At 54.4% G+C, this 24,551-nt stretch overlaps 1 protein-coding gene and 1 long non-coding RNA gene across 12 annotated transcripts in view; one reads left to right on the plus strand and one right to left on the minus strand.

Annotated features, from left to right (window-relative positions):
- Positions 1–12: 12 nt before the first annotated feature.
- Positions 13–6,613, minus strand: LOC138061591 (uncharacterized). The gene is made up of 3 exons (XR_011135442.1): positions 6,386–6,613; positions 281–4,026; positions 13–186 (listed from the first exon to the last, which is right to left on the minus strand). It is a non-coding gene; the product is annotated as an uncharacterized lncRNA (long non-coding RNA).
- ITGB4 (integrin subunit beta 4) overlaps positions 6,420–24,551 on the plus strand; it is a 34,294-nt gene continuing 16,162 nt past the window's right edge. For 4 of the 11 annotated variants that reach the window (XM_068913408.1, XM_068913414.1, XM_068913416.1 and 1 more), the window contains exons 1-22: positions 6,479–6,830; positions 12,150–12,252; positions 12,573–12,655; positions 13,231–13,332; positions 13,788–13,992; positions 14,523–14,619; positions 15,183–15,354; positions 16,099–16,362; positions 16,726–16,815; positions 16,986–17,108; positions 17,335–17,502; positions 18,023–18,099; positions 18,272–18,483; positions 19,008–19,111; positions 19,313–19,411; positions 20,582–20,708; positions 20,877–20,996; positions 21,401–21,507; positions 22,066–22,099; positions 22,568–22,756; positions 23,309–23,412; positions 24,039–24,097. In XM_068913408.1, coding sequence (XP_068769509.1) covers positions 12,150–12,252; positions 12,573–12,655; positions 13,231–13,332; positions 13,788–13,992; positions 14,523–14,619; positions 15,183–15,354; positions 16,099–16,362; positions 16,726–16,815; positions 16,986–17,108; positions 17,335–17,502; positions 18,023–18,099; positions 18,272–18,483; positions 19,008–19,111; positions 19,313–19,411; positions 20,582–20,708; positions 20,877–20,996; positions 21,401–21,507; positions 22,066–22,099; positions 22,568–22,756; positions 23,309–23,412; positions 24,039–24,097 — 2,639 coding nt within the window. In that variant the 5' untranslated portion in view covers positions 6,479–6,830. Of the gene's footprint in view, positions 6,831–7,312; positions 7,412–12,149; positions 12,253–12,572; positions 12,656–13,230; positions 13,333–13,787; positions 13,993–14,522; positions 14,620–15,182; positions 15,355–16,098; positions 16,363–16,725; positions 16,816–16,985; positions 17,109–17,334; positions 17,503–18,022; positions 18,100–18,271; positions 18,484–19,007; positions 19,112–19,312; positions 19,412–20,581; positions 20,709–20,876; positions 20,997–21,400; positions 21,508–22,065; positions 22,100–22,567; positions 22,757–23,308; positions 23,413–24,038; positions 24,098–24,551 lie in introns of those variants that run through there. The other 7 variants (XM_068913410.1, XM_068913415.1, XM_068913412.1 and 4 more) reach the window with 6 other exon arrangements.

A 24,551-nucleotide genomic window follows, 5' to 3' on the forward strand; every position in this document is an offset into this window, starting at 1 on the left:
TGAACATTGTTTAAATGGAAGTATCTTATTCGTATCACACATCCTGGCACCCCACCCTTCCTCTTTCCATGCTCCCTCTTCCTTCATATTTTGCAGAATCCATAACTGTTCCAAACCTCTGGATTTCTCTGCTCATTTAGCTCCTGCTTTGCTGAGGCAGGCAGGGAATGGCAGTGTCCGGGAACCCTGGAACAACAGAAAGCTGCCGGTCAGCGGAGCTTGGTGATGTTACAGACAGGGATGAGGAAAACTCTGCCCAAAGCCTGAAGGCAGAACATACCTTCTGAAAACCAGCTCTTCTGTAGTCCTCGAAGCGTTGTCAGCAGAGACGGCAGCGAGGCACCTAGAGGAGCAGTTTTAAAACTCCTTCCCTCCCTTCTTCCTCCCAGACCTGAAATGGAGATGCCAACTGTTGTATAACAAACTTGCATCTCTTAAAACAGTTTGCAGTTTTTTTTATCATGTGTGTCGCTATAGGAAGTGATGCATAGATGCACAGTTTGGAAACTACTGTTCTAGGAAAAAAACCTCTTTACTACCTCTGAGAACAAGTTCGTACATGTTGGTAGCTTGCACTTGGCTATGGCCAGCTGGTAACCTCAGAGAAATGTGAAGGGAACTTAAGAGCGATGTGTTGAGGGAAAAGGATTCCTTTCTGGCCCGTGACTACCGCTATGTGAAGCCCTAAAACCGGAGGTTTGACTGGTTTTCTGTTTACAAATCTATGTTCGTGATCGTACCGAGGGCTGTGTGGCTGCTGCTGAGCTTGGAAGGGCCAAAGGGAGAACCGCCGTTCTGCTGGGACGTTTTACGTAGGTAAGTGTGTCAAATAGCCGCTGACAACCGTGAGCTGTTTCTCAGCTGCGCTAATGCAGACTCCTGACTTACGCTCAGAGGTTTTTATGCCGCTGCACTAGCGATGGCTGGGGCTGTGCTCCTGACTGCCAAGAGCTGGACGTGCTTGTTCCCACCTCTCCGCCCAAGAGGACACTCATTGTGCATGAGAGAACAGAACAAGTCCCTTATTAGAGGCTGGTGCTCCTTGAAAACCACTGGTCTTCTCTCTGCTCACCTTCTTCTTAAGCATGGGTTTTCCTAGCTGGAGCAGGTTTGTCTTAGCTGAAACTCCATGTTCGAATGTCTCTTGTGGCCCATGCTGGGCCGCTCAGCGGTGATGGGAGGAGAGCTGCTGTAATGAAGTCATACCTGGCAGAGTTTGTTCTGCTTTAACCACTCTTAAGAAGCTTGTTTGGTTTTTTTTTTCCTCTCCTCCTTGCCCTGAGGTGTTGATTTACTTTCTTATTTGCTTGTTGTCATTTAGAGATGTGTTGCGGGGAGGGATTCTCTGTTCAGGATTCGCTTTTATACTATGTCTCGCTTGGTGCCACCCAACGGAGGGAGCAGCTGGGAGGGGAGCCTTGGGCAGCCCCACCGCAGCCGGGGAGGTGGGAGCACCCCAAGCGATGTTTCTGCTGGAGTGCTGCTGCAGCGTCTGCTTTAAACGCAGCAGCAGTGCAGAGTGTTATCCACTGAGACTTAAATAAACCACCTTCCATGCCAAGGCTTCGGGCCATGGCAAGGCTTCGCCGATAATAAAATCGGCTCCTCGTAGCGTGGAGGTGATGGCTTCAGCAGGCGTTCAGCCAGCCAACACCTGCGCTACCTCCTTTCCAGCCCTTCATCGCTGGAGGGAGAAAACAGTTGCAGCTTTCTGCCAAGCGCCCTCAAATAGATGGTCGGTGCAGGAAGTTATCACAGGACCATGGGCTTCTCGTGCCTGTAAAACATTGGGAATCCAGGAAAGTGCAGATTCCTTCAGAGAAGGAAACGTGCTCTTCAACAGGGCTCTATAAGGCTGTCTAATATTAAAATAATTAAATCACTGTTGAGAAGCGAGGCCCGCCAAGGGCCACCAATGTCTCCAGCACACCAGCGCTCCACGCTTTCACAGACTAACTGTGTCTCTCGGCCTTGCTGCGTGTTGCCGTTCCTCTTAGCGTTCACATTTGACTTCCTTCCTTTCGTTGCAGGCGAGAGCCAGGGACGCCGGGGGCTGCCACGCTTCAGGCTTTGTTTACGTGAGCTGTCTCTGGCCGGCGCTGGCCTGATGCTGCCTTCGGTTGCCCGTGAACAGCAAAGCACCAGGAGCGCGCAGGAAAGGCTTTGCTACGTAGCAGGCGTCTGTCTGTCTGTTCTCCGTATGATCCAGCCTTAGGAAGAAAACCAGTCACGGGCCTGTTTTCCAGTGCAGTGATAAGAGGGGTGAAGTTACCGCTACTTTTAACCCATCTCCTTTGCGCGGCCTCTTGTAGTACTTGCAGAGCATCACAAAAAGCGTCAGTCCCCCTTTTCTCCCCGTTTGCCGGGCTGGCTCCTTACGGGACTCTCGCCCCACGCTTCGTAGGAGCCAGCCAAGATAAAGCGGGGGGCAAGGGGGGCTGTCTGCCTACATCTCTCAAACGCGTGATCAGGGTGTTTTCAGTCTTGCTGCTGTCCCTTTGGTGGGCAGATAAGACACTAATATAACGCTGCTGGGTCCTGTCTCTTCTGGATGGATGTTCAGATTGTCGGGCACCAAAGTTTTATCCTGGATCCTTTACTAAAATTTCTCTCTCGTTGCCTCTTGCTGCCTGCCCGCCCCAGAGAGAGCTGAGCGCCGGTGATGTCCAGCAAAGAGATTTTCCTCTCTGTGAACGTTTGATGGGGAATAAATCTCATGCAAAACAATGGGGGCACACAGTTAATTCCTCTTTAGGATGAAATCCTCCAGTGCTCTTTCTTCCTCAACCTTTTGCTTTATTTTTAATTACCTGGGTAATTATATTATGCATAATTTAGTGTAATAAATCATATGCACAGTAATGTACATTAATAATACATTATTAGCATTCCTTAAATTTATGCCAGATAGCATGCTAAAGGATGTTGCCAGCACAGCGTACAGTAGAACACTGAGGAAGAAAAATACCTCTTTAAAATTTATTCTTTTAATGGTTTGTGGCGTTATACAATTCAGAAAGGGAACGTGTTTCAGCAGCGTGATCTTGGATGCAGTTGTTCAGTAGCGATCCAGGAAAAGTCCCAAAACTCTGTGTTTGGGCGCAGTGCGGTAGCAGGACAAAAAGAAGAAAGATTCTGAGCGGTCCGGCATGGCATTAAAAAAGTGGGAGAAAAGTAACCCTAAAACCACTTGTAACTAGCAGTAACTGGCACCCTGACTGGCAGTCTCAGCACAGAAAGCAATAACTGAGTGAGCTATAAAAATGGCTTGTTCTCACTCCTAGGGCAAAAATTTCTTGGCCCCTTTATCACAGGGAAAAACCAGTGATTTATAAGTGTGAGGTCCATCTCGAATGCGGCTGGGAGCTCTGGTAGAGAGGTCTGCAGTGAGATCTGCTGATTCTTCCTCTTTGAAGTCCCTGTTTTCAGTCGTGTAAAACTGCAGATTTGTGCAGTAAAAGCCTAATCCAGCAGGCAGTGAATAAAAGGTATCAAGCCGAGACAACACTTGAACTGATCAGGTAGAATAATGCTCTGGCAGAAGTAGTTTGGAGGAGTTTCCTTAAATACAACTTTAAAAATCCAACAATTTTTGTAGAACAAGACAAAGCGAAAACATGTTATGCCCATTTACTGAGAACTGCTAGTTCCTCTCCGCTTTGGAGTAGCGCCTTAACATTTGGCAGTGGAGTTCTGGTGACTTTGGAAACGAACCTCTAATAAATTCTGAAGTCTTGCAAATGTAGTCGTAAATGCAGCCCAGTTACGAGCCTCTGGGACGTTTCATGCTCCGTGCGCTCAGAGATTTGTTAGCGACTGGTGGGTACTTTTTAAGGAACGGTACTAAACGAGCATCTTCCTCTCCAGCTCTTCCAGCAGTGGCAATGTGACTGTGCCCGCAGTAACGCGTTCCCTTTGTCGGGAAGGGGCAGGAGGTGCCGAGTGGGGCTGATCCTGCCTGGCTCGTCCAAGCTGCAGGTGATGAAGAGCAGGAAGATGCTCTCTCCCGTGTTCTTCTTGGCTCTCCTGAAATGAAAGCGGGGTGGAGGGTAAGGCATCGGGTGAATATCGTCAGTTCTCATCACTCAGTTTCCGTTTCCATTTCCTTTAGAGCCTCCCTTCCAGTGGCAGGGTTTCAAAGAAGAAATTCTCCTCTGACCGGTCCCTTTTCCTTATCTGTTAGGATTGGGCAGCAAATCAAGGCTGCTGCAGGAGGAGGAGACCTTGGACCTGGGAGAACCAGAGCTCAGCGTGCTGTCCACTGGCCAAGAGGGAGGGAGGAGCGCCTGGACCAGCAGCAGTAGCCCAAGGTGAGGAGCGGTCAGAGGAAAGCGGGCAGCCTCAGGGCTGCGGGAAGGCAGCTGAAAGCTCTGGGTGTTTAGGTAACCAGTGAGCGTATATGAAGGACCAGAGCTACTTTACAGGAGACAAAATAAGCATTCTCCATCTCAGATGGAGGAAGGAGGTCCTCCAGGCACAACAGACACTGAAGACCGAGTGCAAGCCAGCTGAGCCAGCTGCTCCCAAGCTTTCCTGGTGTTTGGGTTCTATGGTGGGTCCAGGGCTCCTGTTGGGGAACCATCACTAAAATACTTTTTAATTGATATATTTCTTGTTGTCTGTAGCCCAAATTGCTCTTTTCAACTTTGGTACTCAGCAGCATTGCTTACTCCAGTGCAAAGGGAGGAGAACTGCAAAGTGGTGAGGTGGGCTGGGACTGCAGGAGCTGGGCACTGATGGTGGATAGGACCAGAAGAAACCAGGGGCTGTGAGCAGGCAAGTCCACAAGCACCAGCGGACATTCCCTTCCAGCCTCTGGACCTGAAGCCTCACTTTCCTCCATCTGCAGCGTCTCGCGGCGTCTGCAGCTTCCCAAGGCCAAGGGGGTCCATCTGCTTTTAGCCCCTCGGTGGGTAATGAGCTGCTGTTTGCCAGCAGCCACTTCCGTAGAGCTGCAGAGACCCTCATGTCCCAGCTCTAATGCTGCACGTGGCAGTAAACGTGTTTTGTGGTTAAAAACAAAACAAAACAAAAACCCTTAATTTTCAGGATTTTTGTTTAAATACAGGAAACGGCATCTCCAAAAAGGCAAAGATATTGCTGAAGTTGCCAAATCAAGCATTTGGAAACTAGGAAATACCAGTTTTAAACTTCAGTTGCCCCCACCCCTCGCATGTCTCCTGCTGGCTGCGATTTTTAATAGCGTGAGCACATCCTACTTTTTCCTTGGCCTTAATCTGTTTACTCATGTTTACCCAAACTTCACGTTTGTTGTAGTGGAGGGGATCCCGATCCTCACTGTCACTGGATCAGTGCTTGGTCAGGGCTATTAGAGGGCGATCCAGCCAGCCGCCGCCGCGACGCTGAATTAACTGCTGACTGCAATTGCCCTGCTAGGTTTTTTTTTTTTTTTTAAATCTCTAAAAAGGAGGAAGGAAAAAGTCCAAGAAAGACGGGAAATAAAAGCCGATCGCAAGCTGCGGTCGCGGTTGTCAGTCCGTTGCCGTTTGTATCGGAGTCAAAGCGGGGAAGGTGCCGTTTTCCGCGTGGGGTTTCACCAAGGAGCTAAAACGCAGCCTGTGCCCTGGCCTCCGCTCCGGCCCTGGCGGGCTCCGCGCCCGGCGAGGCCCCTTCCCTGTGGGTTGAGCCCGCTCCGGGCATGTCGGCCGGGACCGGAGCTGTGTCCCGACCTGCAATAAACCCCGGGGAGGCTGAAGCCAAAGGCTGCTCCGGGCCCAAGGGAGGTCTCGCCGGAGCACCAGGCGGGAGCAGGGACGGGTGCGTCACGTCCCCGGCATCCCTGGACCCCGCTCCTTGCCCCGCCACGGGACCGAGCACGGATGGGTCCCGTTCACCCTGCTGCGCGGGGTTACGCTGACCCTTGAGCCCCGTTTACTGCAGGCGAGGGCCGGGGCTCTGTCTTTAACCCCGGCACGGGTGCAGGCTGGGGGTCAATTTTTGTAAACCAGCTGCCGAAGTTGGGGCTGGGAGGGGGGGTCGTCGCTGTCACTGCGTGAACTTGCCAGATCTTCCCCGCAGGAGCTACAACGACACCCCCGGCCGGGACAGTGGGAAACACGGAGGAAAAACCACTGGCAAGGGGGGCCGCCGGGCAGCCGGGGAAAGCCGGAGCGCTCGCTCGGCGGCTGGCCGGGCTCCGCGCAGCCCTCGCCCCTTCCGTAAATGCCCGAGCGTGGCCGGGCCGGCTCCCGTCCCGGCCCTTTTCCTGTGGGTTGGTGCTCGTGCGTGCGGGGAGGGAGGGTGCTGGGCGCCCGCCGGCCGGTCCTGCCCGTACAGGTGTGCGCGAGGCGCGGGAACGCCAGCCCTGAGTCACGGGCACCCCCTCCTTCCCCCCCGCCCCGGCGGGGATAAAGCTCTTCCTCACCTGGGCAGGGAGCTCGCGCGTGGCTTATTCCCACCTCCGCTCTCGCCGGCCCTTCTCGGGGCTGCCTGGGCCAGGCGGAGGCAGCGCCGGGGTGCGACAGCGAAAGGAAACCGGAGCAAAGGCGAGATTTGACTGGAGGCTGCAGCAATCACTGCGGAGGTATGTCAGACCGCCGGCTGCCGGCCCTCCCCAGAGCCTCCGAGGTTGACGTTTAACCGGAAAAGAGAGAAAGGGGACAGAAAACAGAGAGGAGAGGAAAAAGTAAAAGAAAAAAAAAAGGGGAAGAAAAGAAAAGAAAAGGCCGAGTCTGGAAATCAGCTAGGGGCAGCGAAGCAGCGAGTTCCCGCTTCGCCTGCAGAAGAATTTCTTGGCCGGTCGTGTGGGTGACTGTTATTCGGCTCGTTGCGGAGGATTTGGACGTCGAGTCAGCCCCAGCGCTAACGAGGTTTGTGGAATTAATTCATCTGCTCTCTGTGGCGTCCGGCTTGCTCTAACGTTGCTCTGTCGGTCACCTCGGGGGCTCGCTGGGGCGCGGGGCTCCTTGCGCCGGCAGGTAGGCGAGCGCGGCGGGCTCAGCTGCGTACGCGCTTTGTTTTTTCCCCCCCCTCTTTCCCCTCGTTTTGGCGGCTGCACGCTTTGTCGTGCCTTTCTGCTGGTCGGGAACGGCAGCGCTTGTGGCTCCACGGTTTTGTTTTGCAGAGCTGTGCAGGATTTTTGTGTTTTTTTTTTTTTCTTTTTGCTTTTTTATAGTTGCTTTGTTTAACAAAGCAGACCGAGGGGGGACGGTGGCCGTGCCGGGTGCGGGGGGGATACTCAGCAGCCGCGATAGAGCAGAGCGGAGCCCGCGGGGAGCGGATCTCACTGCCTTGTAGCTCGAGGGGACGGTTTGTTACAGTTTAAAAAGCTTCGCTTTTCTCCCTCCGTCCACCCCGCTTCCTGGGGAAAAATCGCTTGTCCGTTGGAGCTGACATTGAGGAAACTGTTTGACTTTACGCTGAAAGCAGCCTGAAGCCTTCAGAGCTGCAGGTGGGTCCGGCTCCTTAAAAAACGCAAGGGCCGGTTTGCAAAATGGGGTGCTGGGTGCCGTCTCCGCAAAACGCGGGTGGCGTTCGGGGAGGAGGAGGAGGGCTGAACCCAGCCAGAAAAGGGCCAAACGTGAACCGGCTTCGGGAAGGTTGGGTTTTTTTGTTTTTTTTTTTGTTTTTTTTTTTTTTTTTTTTTTTTTTTTTTTTGCTGAACTGCAAATACAACTTTGTCTTTTCCAGCCAGTGAATCAGAAACGCGGGTGGTGGAATAAAGGAGTGCGTGAGCCTGGTGGGGTCTGTGCAGGGGAGGTGACGGGCGCGCGATAGGCGTGGGAGAGGGGCAGAGCGGTTGCACGCAGCAGGGGAGGGGACGCCGGGAGCGGGCCAGGGGACGGCGCCGGGGGACCTCGGGGCAGCGGCTGCGCAGGAATTCAGGCAGCGGCGCAGCAGGTCCCGACTTTTCTGCGGCCTCTTGGCAGTTCACCATTTTGCAAGCCTGGAGGGCAGAGGAACGAGGCCGAATCCGGCTTTATGTTCGGGAGCGATTGTGGGGCTCAGCGGCGGGCCGGGGAGGTGTCCCTCGCGCTGTACCTGCGCCAGGGAGCCCCCTTGCCGGGACGGGACGTGTCAGCCGTCCCCTGCCCGGCCGGGACGTCCCCGTGCCCCCGGGGGTCTCTGCTCTGGCTCTGCGGCTGCACGTTCCCCGCTGTGTTTCGTCCCGTGCGGGGGCAGTGGGAGCCGCGTGTCGGGGTCCTGAGCGCCGTCGGCGCCCGGGAGCCAAGGTGCCGCTTCGTGCGGTGAACAACAAACCGTGACGCTTGTTGCGCGCGAGTCTCCGGAGACAGAGGGGAAGGAGGGAAAAAAAGGAGAAAACAGAAGGGGAAGCTGATCAAAATAAAAGGCAAAGACAAATAGCATTTAGTCTTTAAAAAATACCTTGACTTTTGGGCCAAATGCTGATATTGCTCTGGGGATCCGTCTTGCTAATTTCTAAGTTTCGGAGCGTGGCACCTGTGAGGACTGTGCCTCTGCGCGTGCCACGAGGGGGGAACCCGGAGGAGAGATTACGGATTATGGCGCTGATCCATGCGCTCGCAGCGCTGCCCGGCGAGGAGCGGCTCGGCCTGCCCGGGAGCCTGCGGCTGCTCGGGGCCGAGGCAGCGAGGCTGCGGCAGAGCTGCGAGCCCGGCGCTCCACCGAGCAAGCGGCAAGCCCCGTGGTTTCACAGGCCCGCGCGGGCAGATGGCCGCTCCCCTGGCCCTTCCAGACTGGGCTTTGGCTGGAGATGGGTGCAAAGGGCGTTTTGCTTCGCTGTAGCGTCATCTCTTCCAGAGCCCGCCCATTTAGCAAGGTGCTGGTGCCTGGTGCACACGGTGTCAGCTCTAACACACGTGGTCCTTATGCTGTCCCTGCTGCCCGAACACGGAGGGGAGGTGCAGGAGCTGCAAGAGTCTGATGCTCCCCTGGGAGCTTGGACAAGGCGTTTCTGGAGTAGCCAGTTGCCATAACTTTCTGAAGGCCAAAGTGTTTGAGGAGGGAGTGGAGAACAGCCTGCAAGGGTCTTGGTGAGCAGACAGGCTTGCAGAGTCACAAAGTAGTTGGGGTTGGCAGGGACCTCTGGAGATCGCCTGGCCCAATCCCCCCTGCTCCACTAGGGTCAGCTAGAGCAGGTTGCCCAGGACCGTGTCCAGTTGGCTTTTAGGAATCTCTAAGGATGGAGATTCCACAACCTCTCTGGGCAGCCCGTTTCCATGTTCGACCACCCTCACAATGAAGAAGTGTTTTTTTGTGTTCAAGTGGGCTTTCCTCTGTTTCGGGTTGTGCCCATTGCCTCTTGCCCTGTGACTGGGCACCACTGAGAAGAGTCTGGCCCTGTCCCGTTTGTACGCTCTCTTCAGATATTTATCAACATGGATAAGATCCCCCTCAGCCTCCTCTTCTCTAGGCTAAACAGTCCGAGATCTCTCAGCCTCTCCTCATACGAGAGATGCTCCAGCCCCTTAATCATCTTTGTGGTCCTTCAGTGGATGTGTTCCAGGATGTCCATGTCTCTCTTGTACTGAGGAGCCCAGAACTCAACACTACGCTCCAGATGTGGCGTCACCAGGGCTGAGTAGAGGTGAAGGATCACCTCCCTTAACCTGCTAGCAATGGTCTCGATGCAGCCCAGGATACCATTGGCTGCCTTTGCCACGAGGGCACATTACTGGCTCATGTTCAACTTGATGTCCACCAGGACCCCCAGGTTCTTCTCTGTAGAGCTGCTCTCCAGAAGGTCAGGCCCCAGCCTGTACTGGTGCCTCGGGTTATCCCTCCCTGGGGATTCTTCCGCAGACTTGGGCGTCTGCAGAGGACTGCAAGGGCTCCTTGTGAAACGTGTTCCTGCTCATCCTCCTCTTTGCCTAGGCCGGCTTGGAGCAAAGGCCAGATTGTGGCTTGAGCTGTGCTCATGCTCCTGGGAGCAGAGCCAGCCAACATAGCCCCTGCTGCTGGCTGTGCGTCCTCCGTGATCAGCACTGGCTTGGGGAGGAGCCTGGAAGGGTGATTTGGCAAGATGAGGCTGAGGAGAAGAGCAAGGAGCCCGATGCTCTGTAACCACAGGAAGGGCAGGGGCGCCTGGCAGTCCCCTGCAGAGGGGACAAGGCTGCAGGCTGTGCAGGAGCGCCTCGGCTCCCTGCCCCTAGCACCCCGGGCTCTCTGATACCGGGTTTGGGCTCTGTAATTTGTGCCTGGGGCGAGCTGCAGGCTTGAACATCTCCCCTGGCTTCCCAGCCCACGCTGAGCACTGTGCTCGCGTGCTTGGGCGCCAGGCTGATGGCTTTGGGGCTCTGTATTTTTCCTGGGCAGTTTATGCCCTCCGGCACGCTGCTGCCTGTGTCTGGTTGTCTCCTACTCCTAAGGAGAGCCAGTGCTTTCAGGTGGGTCAGTATGAGGCCTGGGAAGGTCTGTTTGACTTTCTGGCTTCAGGAGCAGAGGACAGATGTGCTTCTGCAGGATGTGCTACTGGTTTCGGACTGCCCTGCCTCCCCTCCCTGTCCCGGGTGCTTTTCCTTGAAAGGGAAGGAGGAGCGAGGCTGGGGGAATTCCTCAGCCCTGCAACCTCATTGAGATCCCAAGCCCTGGCAAACCTGAAGGCACTGAAGCGTTGGGTGTTTTGTGGGTTTGAATGCAACAAAAGGCTGTTGTGTCTCTCCCCTCTGTGGGGTGGGCCTGGCCCGGGCTCAGGGGCTGCTTGGCGCTGGCTAAAACCACGCCAGGCCCCGAAATCCATGCGGATGAGTGAGCCCGTAGAGGTGGAGCATCTTGACCCAACTCGGCGGGATGGGGACTTTTCTGTATCTGCTCCAAAAGCCTCCAGCTGAGGAGATGAGATGCTATTGGCACAAAGTTTCTGAAACTCCCCAGTTTTGTTCCCCAGCAACCAAATCCAAGTATCGAGTGGGTGTCAAACAATTTTGGGGAGGTTTCCCCCTTTCACCGTCAGCTCCAAAGCACTTTTCCCTTCCTGCCCTAAGGTGCTGCCCGCCAGCACGTGTCCCCCCCGTCCGTCCGCCCTGTCCGGAGCAGGTCTGTCAGCTGGGCCAAGGTGGAGGCAGGGGGTGGGTGGGACGAAGCAGGCGGGAATGCTGGAGCACATGTGTGTTTGGGAAGGGCTGGGGTGGCATCATACAGTCAGGAGCCAATCCAAATCATTCCTTGGCTTTGGACAGCTAAACAGCTTTTTCTCATTGTCATGAAAATCCAGCCAAAGTGCTGCAGTTTTTCCAAAGTGAAAGTGAAATTTTCCCTTCCAGAGGGAAATTCCTATTTGGAAATAGGGAGGTGACTGGAGATTTTTTGCACAAAATATCGGCATTCCCCACAGGCTGGCAGTGCGTTAGGGCAGCTGGTGGTGCTCTGTGCACCCCCACAGCCACCACAGCCTGCATGCGGGAAATTATCCCGTTAAATATGAGGTTGATGGTTTGTAAGGCAACGGTTAGAAGCATAAGGGTGAACAGAGTAAGAAGCTATTGGACAATTTGTCCGTATCTTATATTTTACACTTGTATCTTCCATAAAAGAGACGCTTTAAATTTATCTTTAGACCAAATTTTTTGCCTTGAATATTCCAATTTCCCTACTGTGGTACAGGAGCCCGGGCCCCCTTCAGCCAGGCAGCCGCAGAGCTCACGTTCCAGTTTTCTCTCTTCTGTTTACCAGGTCTAAATGCAGAAATTGAGGCAGCACTGAGAGTTTTCTGATGGCCAGATAATAAATCATGGGTGGAAGCGTGGTTGCAGGAAAAAGGGCTTCCTCTATTTAGGATTTCACCTCTGGCTCCCTGCATCACCTCTGACGAGGCGGAGGAGAAAAGCGTCGGGCTCTCAAACCACAGACTCATTCAGCAGCTCCAGGCAGCCCAAAGCTCCTGGTCGGGCACTTCCCAAGGCCTCACCCTCTATCTATTGTTGGTTCGACCATCCTGGAAATTCTTAGTGCAATAGGAAATAGCCAAAGGGAGGGGTCTATTTTGCTTTTGGCGCGAGATGCAGACAGTCGCCTTGTTTTTCTTCTCTGCTTCACTTTAAGCTAGCAGGAAAAGGAAGGTCTCAACCTGGTCATTGCTTATACATGAGGATGGTGCTGGGCTCCGTCAGGGAGCAGTCCATGCTCCTGCACCAGTCCTGGCTCCTGCGGAAGACTGGCAGCTCAGCACCCCCGGCCGTGGCTGGAGCTAGCTGTGATGTTGCTGACAGATGTTTTTCAGGAGGAAGAGGATGGATATGCTGCCAAGGGTGTGCGCTGGGCTGCTTCTCCTGTCCCTGCTCTACACCACAGGCCTCTGCCAAAGGAACAAAAGTGAGTGCGGTCCTCTTATGTCAATCCGTGATCTCTGCTCGCTCCCTCTAGGGCAGTATAAACTCCTCCTTGGCTCCAGAAGATAAAGGTCTTCGTAGGGATAAGATATTAGATCTGCTGTGTGCCTTCTCTCTTGTCTGTTAGCTCCCCAGCAGCTGGGACGCCTCTCTCATGTACCCAGCAGCTGTTTTGTAGCCTTCTGCCACTGAACACCCATGCAAAGTTCCCACCAACTTCCACAGGAACAGGATCTGCCCTTCTTGTGCCCTTCCGCATCCTACCCAATTCCCATGTTCCTCATGCTTCCACATTCCCCCTAGATAACCGCTGCGTGTTGTCCCAAGCGAAGAGCTGCACTGAGTGTGTCCGCGTGGACAAGGACTGCTCCTTCTGCACAGATGAGGTGAGAGCTTTCAGGGGAGTGTGGGACTCCGCTTCCAGGCTGATTTCACACCCTGTGAATGGAGAGATCACGCTACCCCAGGTGAAATCCAGGAGAGGAACTTGAGTGCAGAGTCAGCTGCTGACTCGAACTTCTCTCTACAAGACTGAAAGCTCTTAAAACGTGGATTTCCTTTGGCTCAGACAGCCTACACTGGCAAATGGGGAGGAAGGGAAGTCCAGGGCAAACTTCCAGAAATACAGGGATTTATCAGAAAATGCCTGTTTGACAAATCTGGAGCTCCTGGGAAAAGGTGTATGCCAAGGAGGGAGGGAGAGTCTTGCCCCAGAAGACCCAGTGACTCACTGGTTGTAGCATTTCCTCAGTGCCCGAGGGGGCATTGGCTGCTCTGTGCTAGATCCATCCCCATCTGCCTGCTGCTCTCCTGCTTGTAAAGGCTCACCAGATCTAACCATCTCAGAAGAGGATCCTGCTTTCTGACCAGCAGTGTGGCCTCCTTGCGTGGAGATTTGCCACTTTGTGTGTGGAGATTTGCTGCTTTCTGTGCTTGTAACGTTCTTCCTCTGTTGCTGCAGAGTTTCAAAGAGCCTCGCTGCGACTTGCGGGAGAATTTGCTGCGATACGGCTGCGAGGAGGCCAGTATTGTGTACATGAGAGGCGAGATGAGGGCTCTGCAGGTAGGTGCTAGGTAGAGATTTGTTGTTCCACTTCTTCTGAAGGGTCCTACTTTTTCCAACATCCTTTGCGTCCTTCATCCTCCTCTAGGCTCTTGTGCAGGGAAAATATGAAGTACACACCACTTTTTATGTAGAGCTTACTCAAAAGCAATGCTCTTCCTTTGCCAGCTGGGGGAACCTGTTCACAGCCGGTCCTATTCACTGTGGCTGGGGTGACTTTTCAGACTAAATAGATATATGCAAAATGCCACAGTCTGGAGGAGGTGGAGGTGGTCAGTGGGAGGGGACACTGACTCAGCAGCTAGTCTCTAGCTGTACGTGAAGGAAGGGTGTGCAATCATCCCTGGCTTTCCATTTCCTGAGTATTCCCCTGTTCCTTGTCACCTCCTCATTGCGTATGCACAGGACATGGAGTCCAGCCACTACACAATGTACACAACGCTCTTCCTTCACAGAATATCACTATCAGCAAGTCCCAGAGGAGGACCGAGGTGTCCCCCCAGAGCATGTTCATGCGGCTGCGAGCTGGGGAGGAGATGAACTTCGACATGGATGTCTTCCAGCCCCTTGAGAGCCCCGTGGATCTCTACATCCTCATGGACTTCTCCTACTCTATGTCTGATGATCTGGACAACCTCAAAAACATGGGCCAAAAACTAGGTGAGACCAGAACTGGGAGAAGAGGGGTAGCCAGACCCTGCACTTATGAAGGCAGGTGACTCTCTCTTGCCTGGGGTTGTGAATTCTTTGCCTGTAGCAGAGAAAGGTATGGAACTGGCAAAGGGCCAAAAAGTGTCTGTTTTAATTATGGTGTCTTATTATTGCTGCTTTGTGCAGGTCTCTCCCAACATGGGATATGGTCCCTGGCCTTGCAGAGCTCATCATACGTCCTGTCTCCTATTCAGCCAAGTATGGGGGCTGGTGCCCTGCTGCATTGTTCTGTGCAGTAGCTTTGGCATCTCGAGCCCATAGGGATGATTTGTGCTATAGGAGTAGCACCAGTCTTGGAGAGGAACCAAAGGCTAGGTGGTGTAGGTTTCCACCCCCAAAAGACAAGCCCAACCCCAAAAAGCTTAAAAGCTGACAGTTTGGAAGTCTTCTTTAAGACCTGACTCTTTCCCTGGAGCAGCGATCTTGCAGACATCTCTGTGTTCACATGTCTATTCCTCCCTCCTTTCCTCTTCTCCCAGCGAAGTTCCTGCAAGCCCTGACCAGTAATTACACCATTGGATTCGGCAAGTTTGTGGACAAAGTCTCATCCCCTCAGACAGACATGAGACCTGAGAAGTGAGTGAGGCTGATGGGGCCAAGGGGGTGGGCAGAGTGAGGAGAGCAGGTACTTTGTATTTCGCTCCTGGTCTTCTGTGTCTGCAGCGTAAGAGCCTCTGTCCATCTCTCACTCCCTTTGTTGCAAATCTCTGCTTTCCGGCCTCCTTGCTCTGCCCTCCAACCTTGCTGTAACACAGTGCCGATATCAGCAGTGTCCTCTTCCAGCTTTGTGTCGCAACAGATTGCACATTTTTCTGTCACCTCCATCTTTGCCTTTATCCCTTCTACTGCTCCTGTCCCTTCTCTCAGGGCCACTGGTTTGTCATCTCAACTTCACGTCCTCCCTTGATGAATCTTCCCAAGAATGATCTCCCACTCTTTCTCTCCTAGGATCCAGGGAGCTTGGGGTGGGCGGCCAGCTGGCTTCGGCACCTCAAGAGAGGTGGAGCCAACCTTTTGCACATACAGTCCCTGTGCTAGGAGCTCCATATGGACAAACAGTGCCCTGCTTGGATTGAGAAGCATCCCTTTGCAATGAGACCTGCCCTGTACAAGAGCCCTGCTCTCCTTTTCTCTCCTAGGCTGCGTGAGCCCTGGAACAATGCTGATTCCCCCTTCTCCTTCAAGAACGTCATCCGCCTGACCAGTAACATCAACTACTTCAGCAAGGAGCTCAGGAAAGAGCGCATCTCTGGCAACCTGGATGCCCCAGAAGGAGGCTTTGATGCCATCCTGCAGACAGCTGTTTGCAAGGTTTGATGGTGGCTAGGGAAGCAGGAGCTCTGTGTGTTGGGGCAGGTTTAGAGGATAGATCTGCTTGATTCTGGGTAATAAGTGGAATGATACCAGTGTGGTAATGAGTGGAAGAGAGGAGCAGCACACTGGGCAGCTGATAATACAGTCAATGGGCCCAGAGTTCAGGTTCAGACACAGTCAGTTTTTGCCTCCCCAGCTTGCTGCTCCTGGTGCTGAGTTGTTCTGCGTTCCCCGTTCTTCCTAGATCTCAGACCAGATGTATTTATCTCTCTGGTATTTGATGCCCAGCAGAGGAGCTAATTGTCAGGCACCCTGTATGCTCTTGTCTCTGTGCTGTTCCTCTTTGTGCCTGCCGTGGTGAAATTCTCCTGCTTGGAAAACTGCCCACTTGGGCCTGTCCAGTTGGCTGAGGGGTACACATACAAATGGATGAGCATGGCTCCAAACACGTCCAGAAAAGCAAGGGTTTGTCTGCTCTGTGTGTATGTACCTGGCACTGACCAGCCAGGTAGACATCCTGTGCCCTGGGTCATAGATGGCAGGAGCAGAGACCTGCTGGCTTGGAGTCCCGGGACCACACGTAGCTGAATGCATCTGCTACCAAGTGGAGTTGGTGCCTTTCCCTTGGTTTTCCCAAAGGCCCCAGTCCTGCCAGTGCTGGTCTGCCAATGGGTGCAGTTCTGTGCAGTCTTTTAGTGGGCACAGAGATAAAAGTTCCCTTCTCCCCCTCCCCGCCTGTAGGATAAGATCGGCTGGAGGAAGGACAGCACTCACCTGCTCGTGTTTTCCACTGAATCTGCCTTTCACTATGAAGCTGATGGCACCAACGTCCTGGCAGGGATTCTGAGGAGGAATGATGAGCAGTGTCACCTGGATCCTGATGGCACCTACAGATATGACACCAAGCAGGACTATCCTTCAGTGCCAACCCTGGTGCGCCTGTTGGGACAGCACAACATTATCCCCATCTTTGCTGTCACAAACCACTCCTACAGCTACTATGAGGTGAGGAGAACCTGGTGGTATGGGAGCCACATGCGCTTGCTTTCCTTCAGGACCCTTTCTCCTCTGGCTGCAGCTTATCTATGAGGAAGCAGAGGAGCCCTGGTCATTCTCTGGAGGCTCTGGGCCCGCTTTGGTGTCTAATCCTGCTCACCCTGGCTCCTTCCAGGCTGGAGCAGTTAGGGAATATGAAATGGTTGCTCTAATCCCTCCAACCTCAAGTATGGAGGGCCTCACAACTGGGCATCCAGGGCTCCCCTCAACATTGGTGGACACATTAGATGCTCAGCACATGCTGCAGCTCAGCTTCTGGACCTGTTACTGCAGTGCTGTGCTGTGGCTCAGTGGGCTCCTCTCCCTCTGCAGAAGCTGCACAAGTACTTCCCCATCTCTGAGCTCGGGGTGCTCCAGGAGGACTCTTCCAACATTGTGGAGCTGCTTCGCACAGCCTTTGAGGTAACAGTGCTCTCTAGAGCCTCGGTCTCACTCCCAGGACAGATGGTGGGTGAGAGCCTGCCAAGGAAAGCAGAGAGGATGCAGTATGTGACTCCTCCGGGGCAGGCCGTGGGGGTGGTTTCAAGGATACAGCTGAAAATCAGTGCAGTGATTACCTTCTGCCCACATAGCGTATCCGCTCCAAGATGGACATCCGGGCTGACTTTGTTCCCAAAGCCATGAAGACAGAGTTCACCTCCACCATGTATGAAAAGACAGAATCTGGCTCCTTCCATATCACCCGGGGTGAAGTGGTAAGTCCCAGTGGCTGCCCTGGAGGGGAGGTGTGTGCAATGTGCAGAGCTCTGCTGTGATTTTGCTGGGGCAGGGTGAGGAAGGCACGGTGTTGCTGTTGTCTGCCTGTGCTGTGTCTCTCCTTCCTAGGCGTTCACTTACTGGTGACAGGGTCAGTCAAGCAGAGCTACATCCCGCAGGCTCTTTGGGCAGAGCAAGCTCACCTGCATGTCCCTTCCTTTCCAGGGCAAGTTCAACATGCGTGTGAAGGCGCTTGAGTATGTAGGAGGGCAGCACGTCTGCAGCCTCCCCGAGAAAGACCGGCAGGGAGTTATCCACGTGAAACCCACGTCCTTGAGTGACAGTCTCAGAGTCCAAGCCTCTGTCATCTGTGACGTGTGTCCCTGCGAACAGGTATGGGGGGCTGTGTGTTATAGACCCCAGCACTTTCTCTGTCTAGCCGGGAGTGGGTAGGCGCTGGCCAGCGCGTGCAGGTCCTGCTCAGCTCCTTGCTGACAGCCGTGGCCTTCTAGTTGGGTGCCAGAAGCCCTGTGCTTTTAAAGCAGGAGGATCTGAGTTGTGGGTCTTGCTGCTGTGAATATCCAAGTAAGTGTGGTCAGTGGCACTCTGAGGCTGCTGGCCCTCATCCTGCTCTGAGGGTGCTGGAGTGAGAATGGCATCTGCCTATGCTGTGGCAGGCAGATCTGCCAGGTGTCTTGCTGCAGAGACTCACTCACAAGTGGAATGAGTTGATTGTTCCCAGCTGCCTGCAGAGCAGAGTCAGCCTGTGAAGGACTGCGCATGTTGTTCTACTGCAGAGCTGTCTCGTGCGCACAGCCTTTCCCTTGGCTCTGCCTTCCTAACTCCCGAGATGGCGCAGGGGGTGCCGAGCCCACAGGGGAGCTGGCAATGTCTCCTCTCTCCTCACTTTCAGCAACAAGAGTTTGGCTCACCCAAGTGCAACTCCAACGGGGACTTTGCTTGCGGCCAGTGCATCTGCCATGCAGGCTGGTAAGGACCTTGTCTAGTTCTGTACCTCTCTCGTGGTCCCTGCTGTCTCTGGGCACCCAGAATAACACATACTCACACCAAGGACATCCTGCCTGCGCATAGGCATCAGGCCAGGAGCCTGCTGCCTTGTCCCCTGCTCCTGCCTCTCTCAGCATCTCCTCCCCTCCATCAGGCGAGGGGACACATGCAACTGCTCCCCAGCCTCGTCCCTCAACAACGAGGCCTGCATCCGCCCTGGGGACGTGGAGCCGTGCTCGGGCCGGGGCGAGTGTCTCTGTGGCAAGTGCCAGTGCTACTCCGAAGACCTGAGCCTGCGCTTCGACGGCGAGTTCTGCCAGTACGACGTCCTGCAGTGCCCGCGCACCTCTGGCTTCCTCTGCAACGGTGAGAGCAGGCGCCCGCTGCCTCCCAGCCCCGGTCCCCACTGCCTCTCCCCTCCAGGCACTGCCAGGGCTGTGGGAGAGGGAACGTGCGTCCTCGCACGCACCCGGAGAGTCATGATGGCAGCTCTCTCTGGGTTGGCATCAAAACAGCTGAGATGGCTGCTGGAGGGGTGTGATGCTGACAGGTTTGTGGCAGTGGCAGGTAGATGACGAGCGTCCCCGTTGTGGGGTGCTCTGAGGAGGCTGCAGCTCCATGCCATGGTCCCCATCCTGCCCCAGGCGCTGGGTACAGAGCTGGCATGGACTGGCAGTGTCCCACTGCTCAGCTGGCAATGGGCTGTGGGGACTCCGCGCTTGGGGAAGGAGGGAGACCTGGGGCGAAAGCACTGGAGTCTGTCTGAGTCCTGGCTTCAGGGCAGCCCTTTGCCCCCCGCTGAAACTGGGAGAGCCGGGCTGGCCTGCAGGCAGGGCTGGGGGAGCAGCACAGCGTGGTGGGGTCCCTTGGTGATTTCTTCTACAATGCAGATCGTGGCCGTTGCTCCAAGGGCGCGTGCGTGTGTGAGAGCGGCTGGGAGGGCCCCAGCTGCGAGTGTCCCACAAGCAACGACACCTGCATTGACAGCCGAGGGGTAAGTCCCGTGTCTGAGGCCAGCCTTGGCTGGGGGGCTGCTTTGCCCTGAGTCTGGGAAGACCACCCCAGCTGGGACTGTAGCAAACTGCCCCAGGAGCTGAGATTCAGGGCTGCTGGTAGCTGGCAGCGTGCTCACTCCCAGCACCCTTGGGTGCCTGTGGTTGCTCTTGGACACGGACTGTCACCTTTCCTCTCCCAGGGCATTTGCAATAACCATGGGAGGTGTGAATGCGGCAGGTGCATCTGTGACACGGCTTCTCTGTACACCAGCTCCACGTGCGAATTCAGCTACTCCCTGGTAAGGCTCAGCCCTGCGGTCCCTCCGGTTTTATCACTCCTCTGACCTACGTAGAACATCGAGGGGAAGAAAAACAGAGCAAAGATGAAAGCACACCTCAAACAGGAGCAAAACCCTGCTTTGGCAGCCAGGAGGGGCTCTGTGCTGGAGCTGCTCTGCAGCCCTGGGCTTGCTTTGCCCTCCAGTTCACCAGCAGCATTAAAGCCATATGATTGTTTAAGGTATATTTGTGTTTACCTGCACATTCATGAAGGAAGTGCATCTAGTAATCAGAATAGAGGTTTGAGCCTTGGCTCCTTGCTTCTCTTTCTGATTTGCCGTGAGACTAGAAAAAGTCACTCCGTGGCCCCGTGCCTCAGTTTCCCCGTGGACAAACACATGCTAGTCTCGTGGTGGGAGAGGCAAAAGGTAGCCTGATCGTATTTTAGACAGGCCACCTAAAACCCTTACAGAAAAATCTAACCACTGCCCAAATACAGCATGTCAGTGTAAGAGATTTTGGAGCGATTGTGAGGGTTCAGTGTCTCCAGTCCGAACACCTTGAACTGTTGGGTGCGTGCTGTGCGGGCTGCTGTGTGGACTGTCTCGCGCGTGCTGTTTGGATTCGGGAGGTGTGGGAGTCAGCTGCCAAAATCCCGACATAAATTCAGATTTTCAGTTCCACCCCCTCGTTTCATCACCGCTTTGACGGAGCTGCTCCAGCTGCTTGCAGCTGGGGGGTGGGTGTGCAGGAGGGAATTGGTGCCTCCGAGGCAGATGACTAAAGAGATCTGCGCTTACCTCTGCTTGGCCCCCACTCACCTTCCCACTGGCAGCGCGGTGCGGCAGGTACAGACCTGCTCTTGGTAAGTCCCTTCCTGACACCTCTGAGCCAGACGAGGAGCCGCCTGCCCCGAGGCTGAGCAAGCCTTTCAGTCGCTTCTCTGGAGCCACGCTCACCTCATCCAATAAATGTGAAAAGCCTTACCCAGCTGCAAGAAATAAAGTTGTGGCTGTCTGTCTCCTGAGTTACAAATCCCTTGTCTGTGTTAGCTGCTTGCTTTCTGTTAGTCTCTTCTCTCTTTGCCCTGTCGTGAGGATGAGGACGCAGCATTGTTGCCTTTTGGAGATGTTCTCCCCGGTTCCCCCTTGGCCTGTCTCCTAACAGTCCCACCTTGTGTCTCCACCCAGGGTTTCCAGGCTGTGTGCGAGAGTATCCGGGACTGTGTTCAGTGCCAGGCCTGGGGAACGGGCAAGATGAAAGGGAACTGCAGCACCTGCCACCTCCAGGTCCAGATGGTGGAAGAGCTGAAGAAAGGTACCAGGAGACTCGGTGCTCTGTGCAGTCATGTGTGATGTGCCTCTGTGTGTGTGTGTGTGTGTGTTCGTCTATGTGTGTGTAGACCTGCTCCTCATGCTTAGCACTGGCTTCCTGGTCCAGATCCCCTAGCAGCCTGGCAACCGTGCCCCATCTTTCTATCTGCAGGAGAGGTCAATGAACACTGCTCGTTCCAGGATGAGGAGGATGACTGCACCTACCACTACTCCCTGGAGGGAGATCCCACTGTCCTCCCTAATACCACTGTCCAGGTGCAGAAGAAAAAAGGTGAGCAGGGACTCAGCAAGAAAGGAGGTGCAGCCTGGAGTCTGGGTTAGCAGTGGTCTGCGTGCACAGCACCTCTTCTCCCCTCTTCGCTGTGTGCTGGGTTACGCTTGGCTCTCATATGAACGCCAGGAGGTGGATAGTGCCCTCAGCCATCAGCAGCTTTGGAGATCAGTGCCTTTTCACTGCCTAGGGAGAAGACCTCTCCATGGGCAGCATTTTTTCTGTGTGAGCACTGAGAAAGAAATTCCTAGGCCAAACTTGGCTGCTCCATCCCGAAAAGAGCTGTGGTCCAGCCTCTCCCATCTGTCCATGCATCCCCCCCTTCCTTCCCTTTTGTGCCCTGCATATGCAGCACAGGGTTTTGATGCCCCTGAATCATGGTGGTACATTGCTGTTGGTTGCAGAGTGCCCTCCAGGAAACTTTCTGTGGCTCATCCCACTGCTTATTTTCCTGATCCTGCTCCTGGGATTGCTGCTCTTGCTCTGCTGGAAGTTCTGCGCCTGCTGCAAGGTGAGTTTCTCGGCCCGGCTGCCTCCCCGTACCGGGCTGGTCCAAGAGGGAGCCCTCACTGAAAGCAAATCTCTGCTCTTGAAAAGTTGTCCTTCAAGTCTCTCCTATTGAACAGCTTTGAGAATATGCCAGGAAAAAGAAAAATTCTGCCTTTCTTCCCTCACCAGCTGGGAAAGTTGGTGGGGACAAACAGAGAATATATTATATTGGGAGGGAATAGAAGAGGGCAGCCAGTGCCTGTTAAAATGGTGGGAGTTTTGCCAGAGGCTTCAGGAAGAACTAGGTAGTGTCCAGAAAGTGACAAATTTCCAGAGTCCACCCAGCCTCCAGCATGGCCAGATTATCAGTACCTGGGTCCCACTGCTACTCAACAACTCTCCCGTTGCTTATATGAATTGCAGTGTGATTTCCCCAGCTAAAGGGATGTCTGGCTAAAATCCACTTCCAGAGCCCCAGCCATCTCTGCTCCCATGCTGCTGATGCAAATGCCCCTAGCTGGAGACATGTTTTATTGCTTTGGCCGCAGAGTGATTGTGCGTTTGGTCATTTGTTTTCTAGGCTTGCCTGGCCCTGCTTCCCTGCTGCGCACGAGGTACCATCCCTTTGAACTTGGGGGGAAAGGGACGTGAGGGGTTCCCTGCCTTCCTGGACAGGAGGGCATACTGGAATGAGCATCTCCTCCTCCCTGAGCGCAGTAACCTCCTGCAGGCTGAGGAGATTAATCAGGGGAAGGTCCCTGGCAGAGACTCTTAGCCAAGGAGCCCTTGAAACTCCTGCCTTGTATCCCTGCCGCATGCCCTGTGTGTGCCTGCAGGGGAATCCTGCCCTAGTGCTCTCCTACCCCGTGTCTTTCCTAATGCCCAGCTGGGGTGATGTGCTCTCCCTGCTTGTGAGCATCCCATGCCCTCTCCACCGGCCAGTCAGCTCCAGTCCACTCCCAACACCCTTGGCTTGGTGGAAGCACTAAAGATTCCCCAGGACAAAATCCCAGGTTTTGGGAAGTTGATGGCTCGAGTTGTCCTACTTTGTCTGGTCTCTGACCCTGCCCACTGCTCTGCAGGCCGCACCGTTGGCTTCAAGGAGGATCACTACATGCTTCGCCAGAGCCTCATGTCCTCTGATCACCTGGACACTCCCATGGTGCGCAGTGGGTCCCTCAAGGGCCGAGACACCGTCCGCTGGAAGATCAACAACAATGTTCACAAGCAGGGCTTCACCTCCCTCGCTGCCACCAACCCCAAAGAGCTCAGTAAGTGCTATTTCTGAGAAACAAGGCCCAAGTGAGATGCTGCAGGAGCCAGAGGGGATGGGAGTCCTTTGTGGTTGCCTCCTGCCTCCACCAGCCATAGCATCACCTCCAAGCCTGCTGCAAGGTGGCTTGTTCCTTTATCTGCTTCCATCCCAGGGGGCAGCTGAGCATCATATTCCTGTGTCCAGGCCTGTCACAGGAGTTGTGGGTAGCTTTGGAGAGCTCCTGACAGCCTGGCCTTGTGTCAGATGTTCCTAGCATGTGTCTGAGGTCTCATTAGCTCAGGTGATCCAACCTTCCTGCCTCATCGGTCCATAGCAACCACTGGACACAGCTTCCTTCACAGGCTTCTGGGTGGATCTTACACAGAACTTCCTAGTAAGCACTCAGCTCTCAGGTGGTTTTCTCTCCTGGTGCTAGATGGGGTTTGGGTGCTAGAGATAAAGGATCTGGACATCCAGCATCATGTATGTCCACATGCTTCTGGCTTTTGATTAGGTTATTTCTCTGACCAAGAGGGAAGGAGTCTGACCAGAGAATTTCTTTTTTCAGTTCCCTATGGGCTGTCTCTGAGGCTGACCCGGCTTTTCACACAGAACCTCTTGAAGCCAGATAGTCGGGAATGTGAGCAACTGCGTAAGGAAGTGGAGGAGAACGTAAGGGCCTGAGCACTTGGCAGGGTTTGCTCGCGGGGTGAGAGATGGGAATGGGTTACAGCCGCGCTGAGTTGTTCTTCTTTGTCTGCGACGCTGGGGAAGCTGGAACTCCTCTGCTCTGGAAATTTAAAAAGCTCTTGCAATGAAGAAGCAATTCTTTCTATTTCCAAATGAAAGCAGAATTTTCCTGTGAAAGGCACAAATCTTAAAATCATGATTATGAGAATTATCAAAGCATCGGGTTGCTGAAGAGATTTGCAATGAACCAGCACTTAAGGGCATGCTCTGGAGCTCCTGTTTGGCTTCAATTCCTAGTGTGGCCTCTTGTCACATCCTAGAGAGAGGGCAATGGAGTAGGGGATCCTGGAACCTCCTGTCTCTGCAGTGCAGCCTGGATCGGCATTCCCATACCCTGGAGCTCCCTGGGCTTAGAGGCTCCACTGCAGGGACTGCTGCAGAAGAGGGGAACCTGTGTGGTCCCCTCAGCTTGGCATGGAAGGGCAAGGGGAAAGGGCCTGCGGATGGTCGGTGGGAGGCTCGGTTTGTTGGCAGCCATATCTGCTTGCTGACAGTTTGCCTCGTGGTGGGGGTCTTACTGTTGTAAAAGTCTCTCTTGCTCCTTGCAGCTGCATGACATTTACAAGCACATTCCTGGCTGCCACAAGGTCCAGCAGACCACGTTCAGGTGAGTAACTGGGGAGGAGACCTCATGTGCGGGCTGAGTTGCCCCAGGGGCTCTGCTGACAAGGGAGTGCAGGGGAGGGCCGGGGTGTAGGTGTGATGCCGAAAGGCAGTGGGTCTGTGTGCTGTTCCCCAGCACAAGCATGAGCCTGGTGCAGTGCTGAGGTTCCTTCACCTGCGCAGGAATATGCAGAGCAGGACTCACAGGAGTGAGCTCCCTTTGCAGGCAATCTCTGCTGCCTCTGGCTATGTAGCTGAGACCCCTCCCCCCAGGTAGGAGGGAGAGGGGTGGGTTGCACGGTGCTCAATGGGAAAATTCCCACTGCCTTCAAAGGTTTCAGCCCTGGCAAAGTTAGGAGTGCCTGGTGCAGGATGGAGGAGTCTGAAGATACCAGTACTCTGCAGGGAGTGTTATCCACTCTCCATGGCTCTGAGAGGATGTGATCCCCCCTCTGGGC

Source organism: Struthio camelus, chromosome 19, assembly GCF_040807025.1.
Source record: "Struthio camelus isolate bStrCam1 chromosome 19, bStrCam1.hap1, whole genome shotgun sequence".
NCBI classification, from domain to species: Eukaryota; Metazoa; Chordata; class Aves; order Struthioniformes; family Struthionidae; genus Struthio; species Struthio camelus.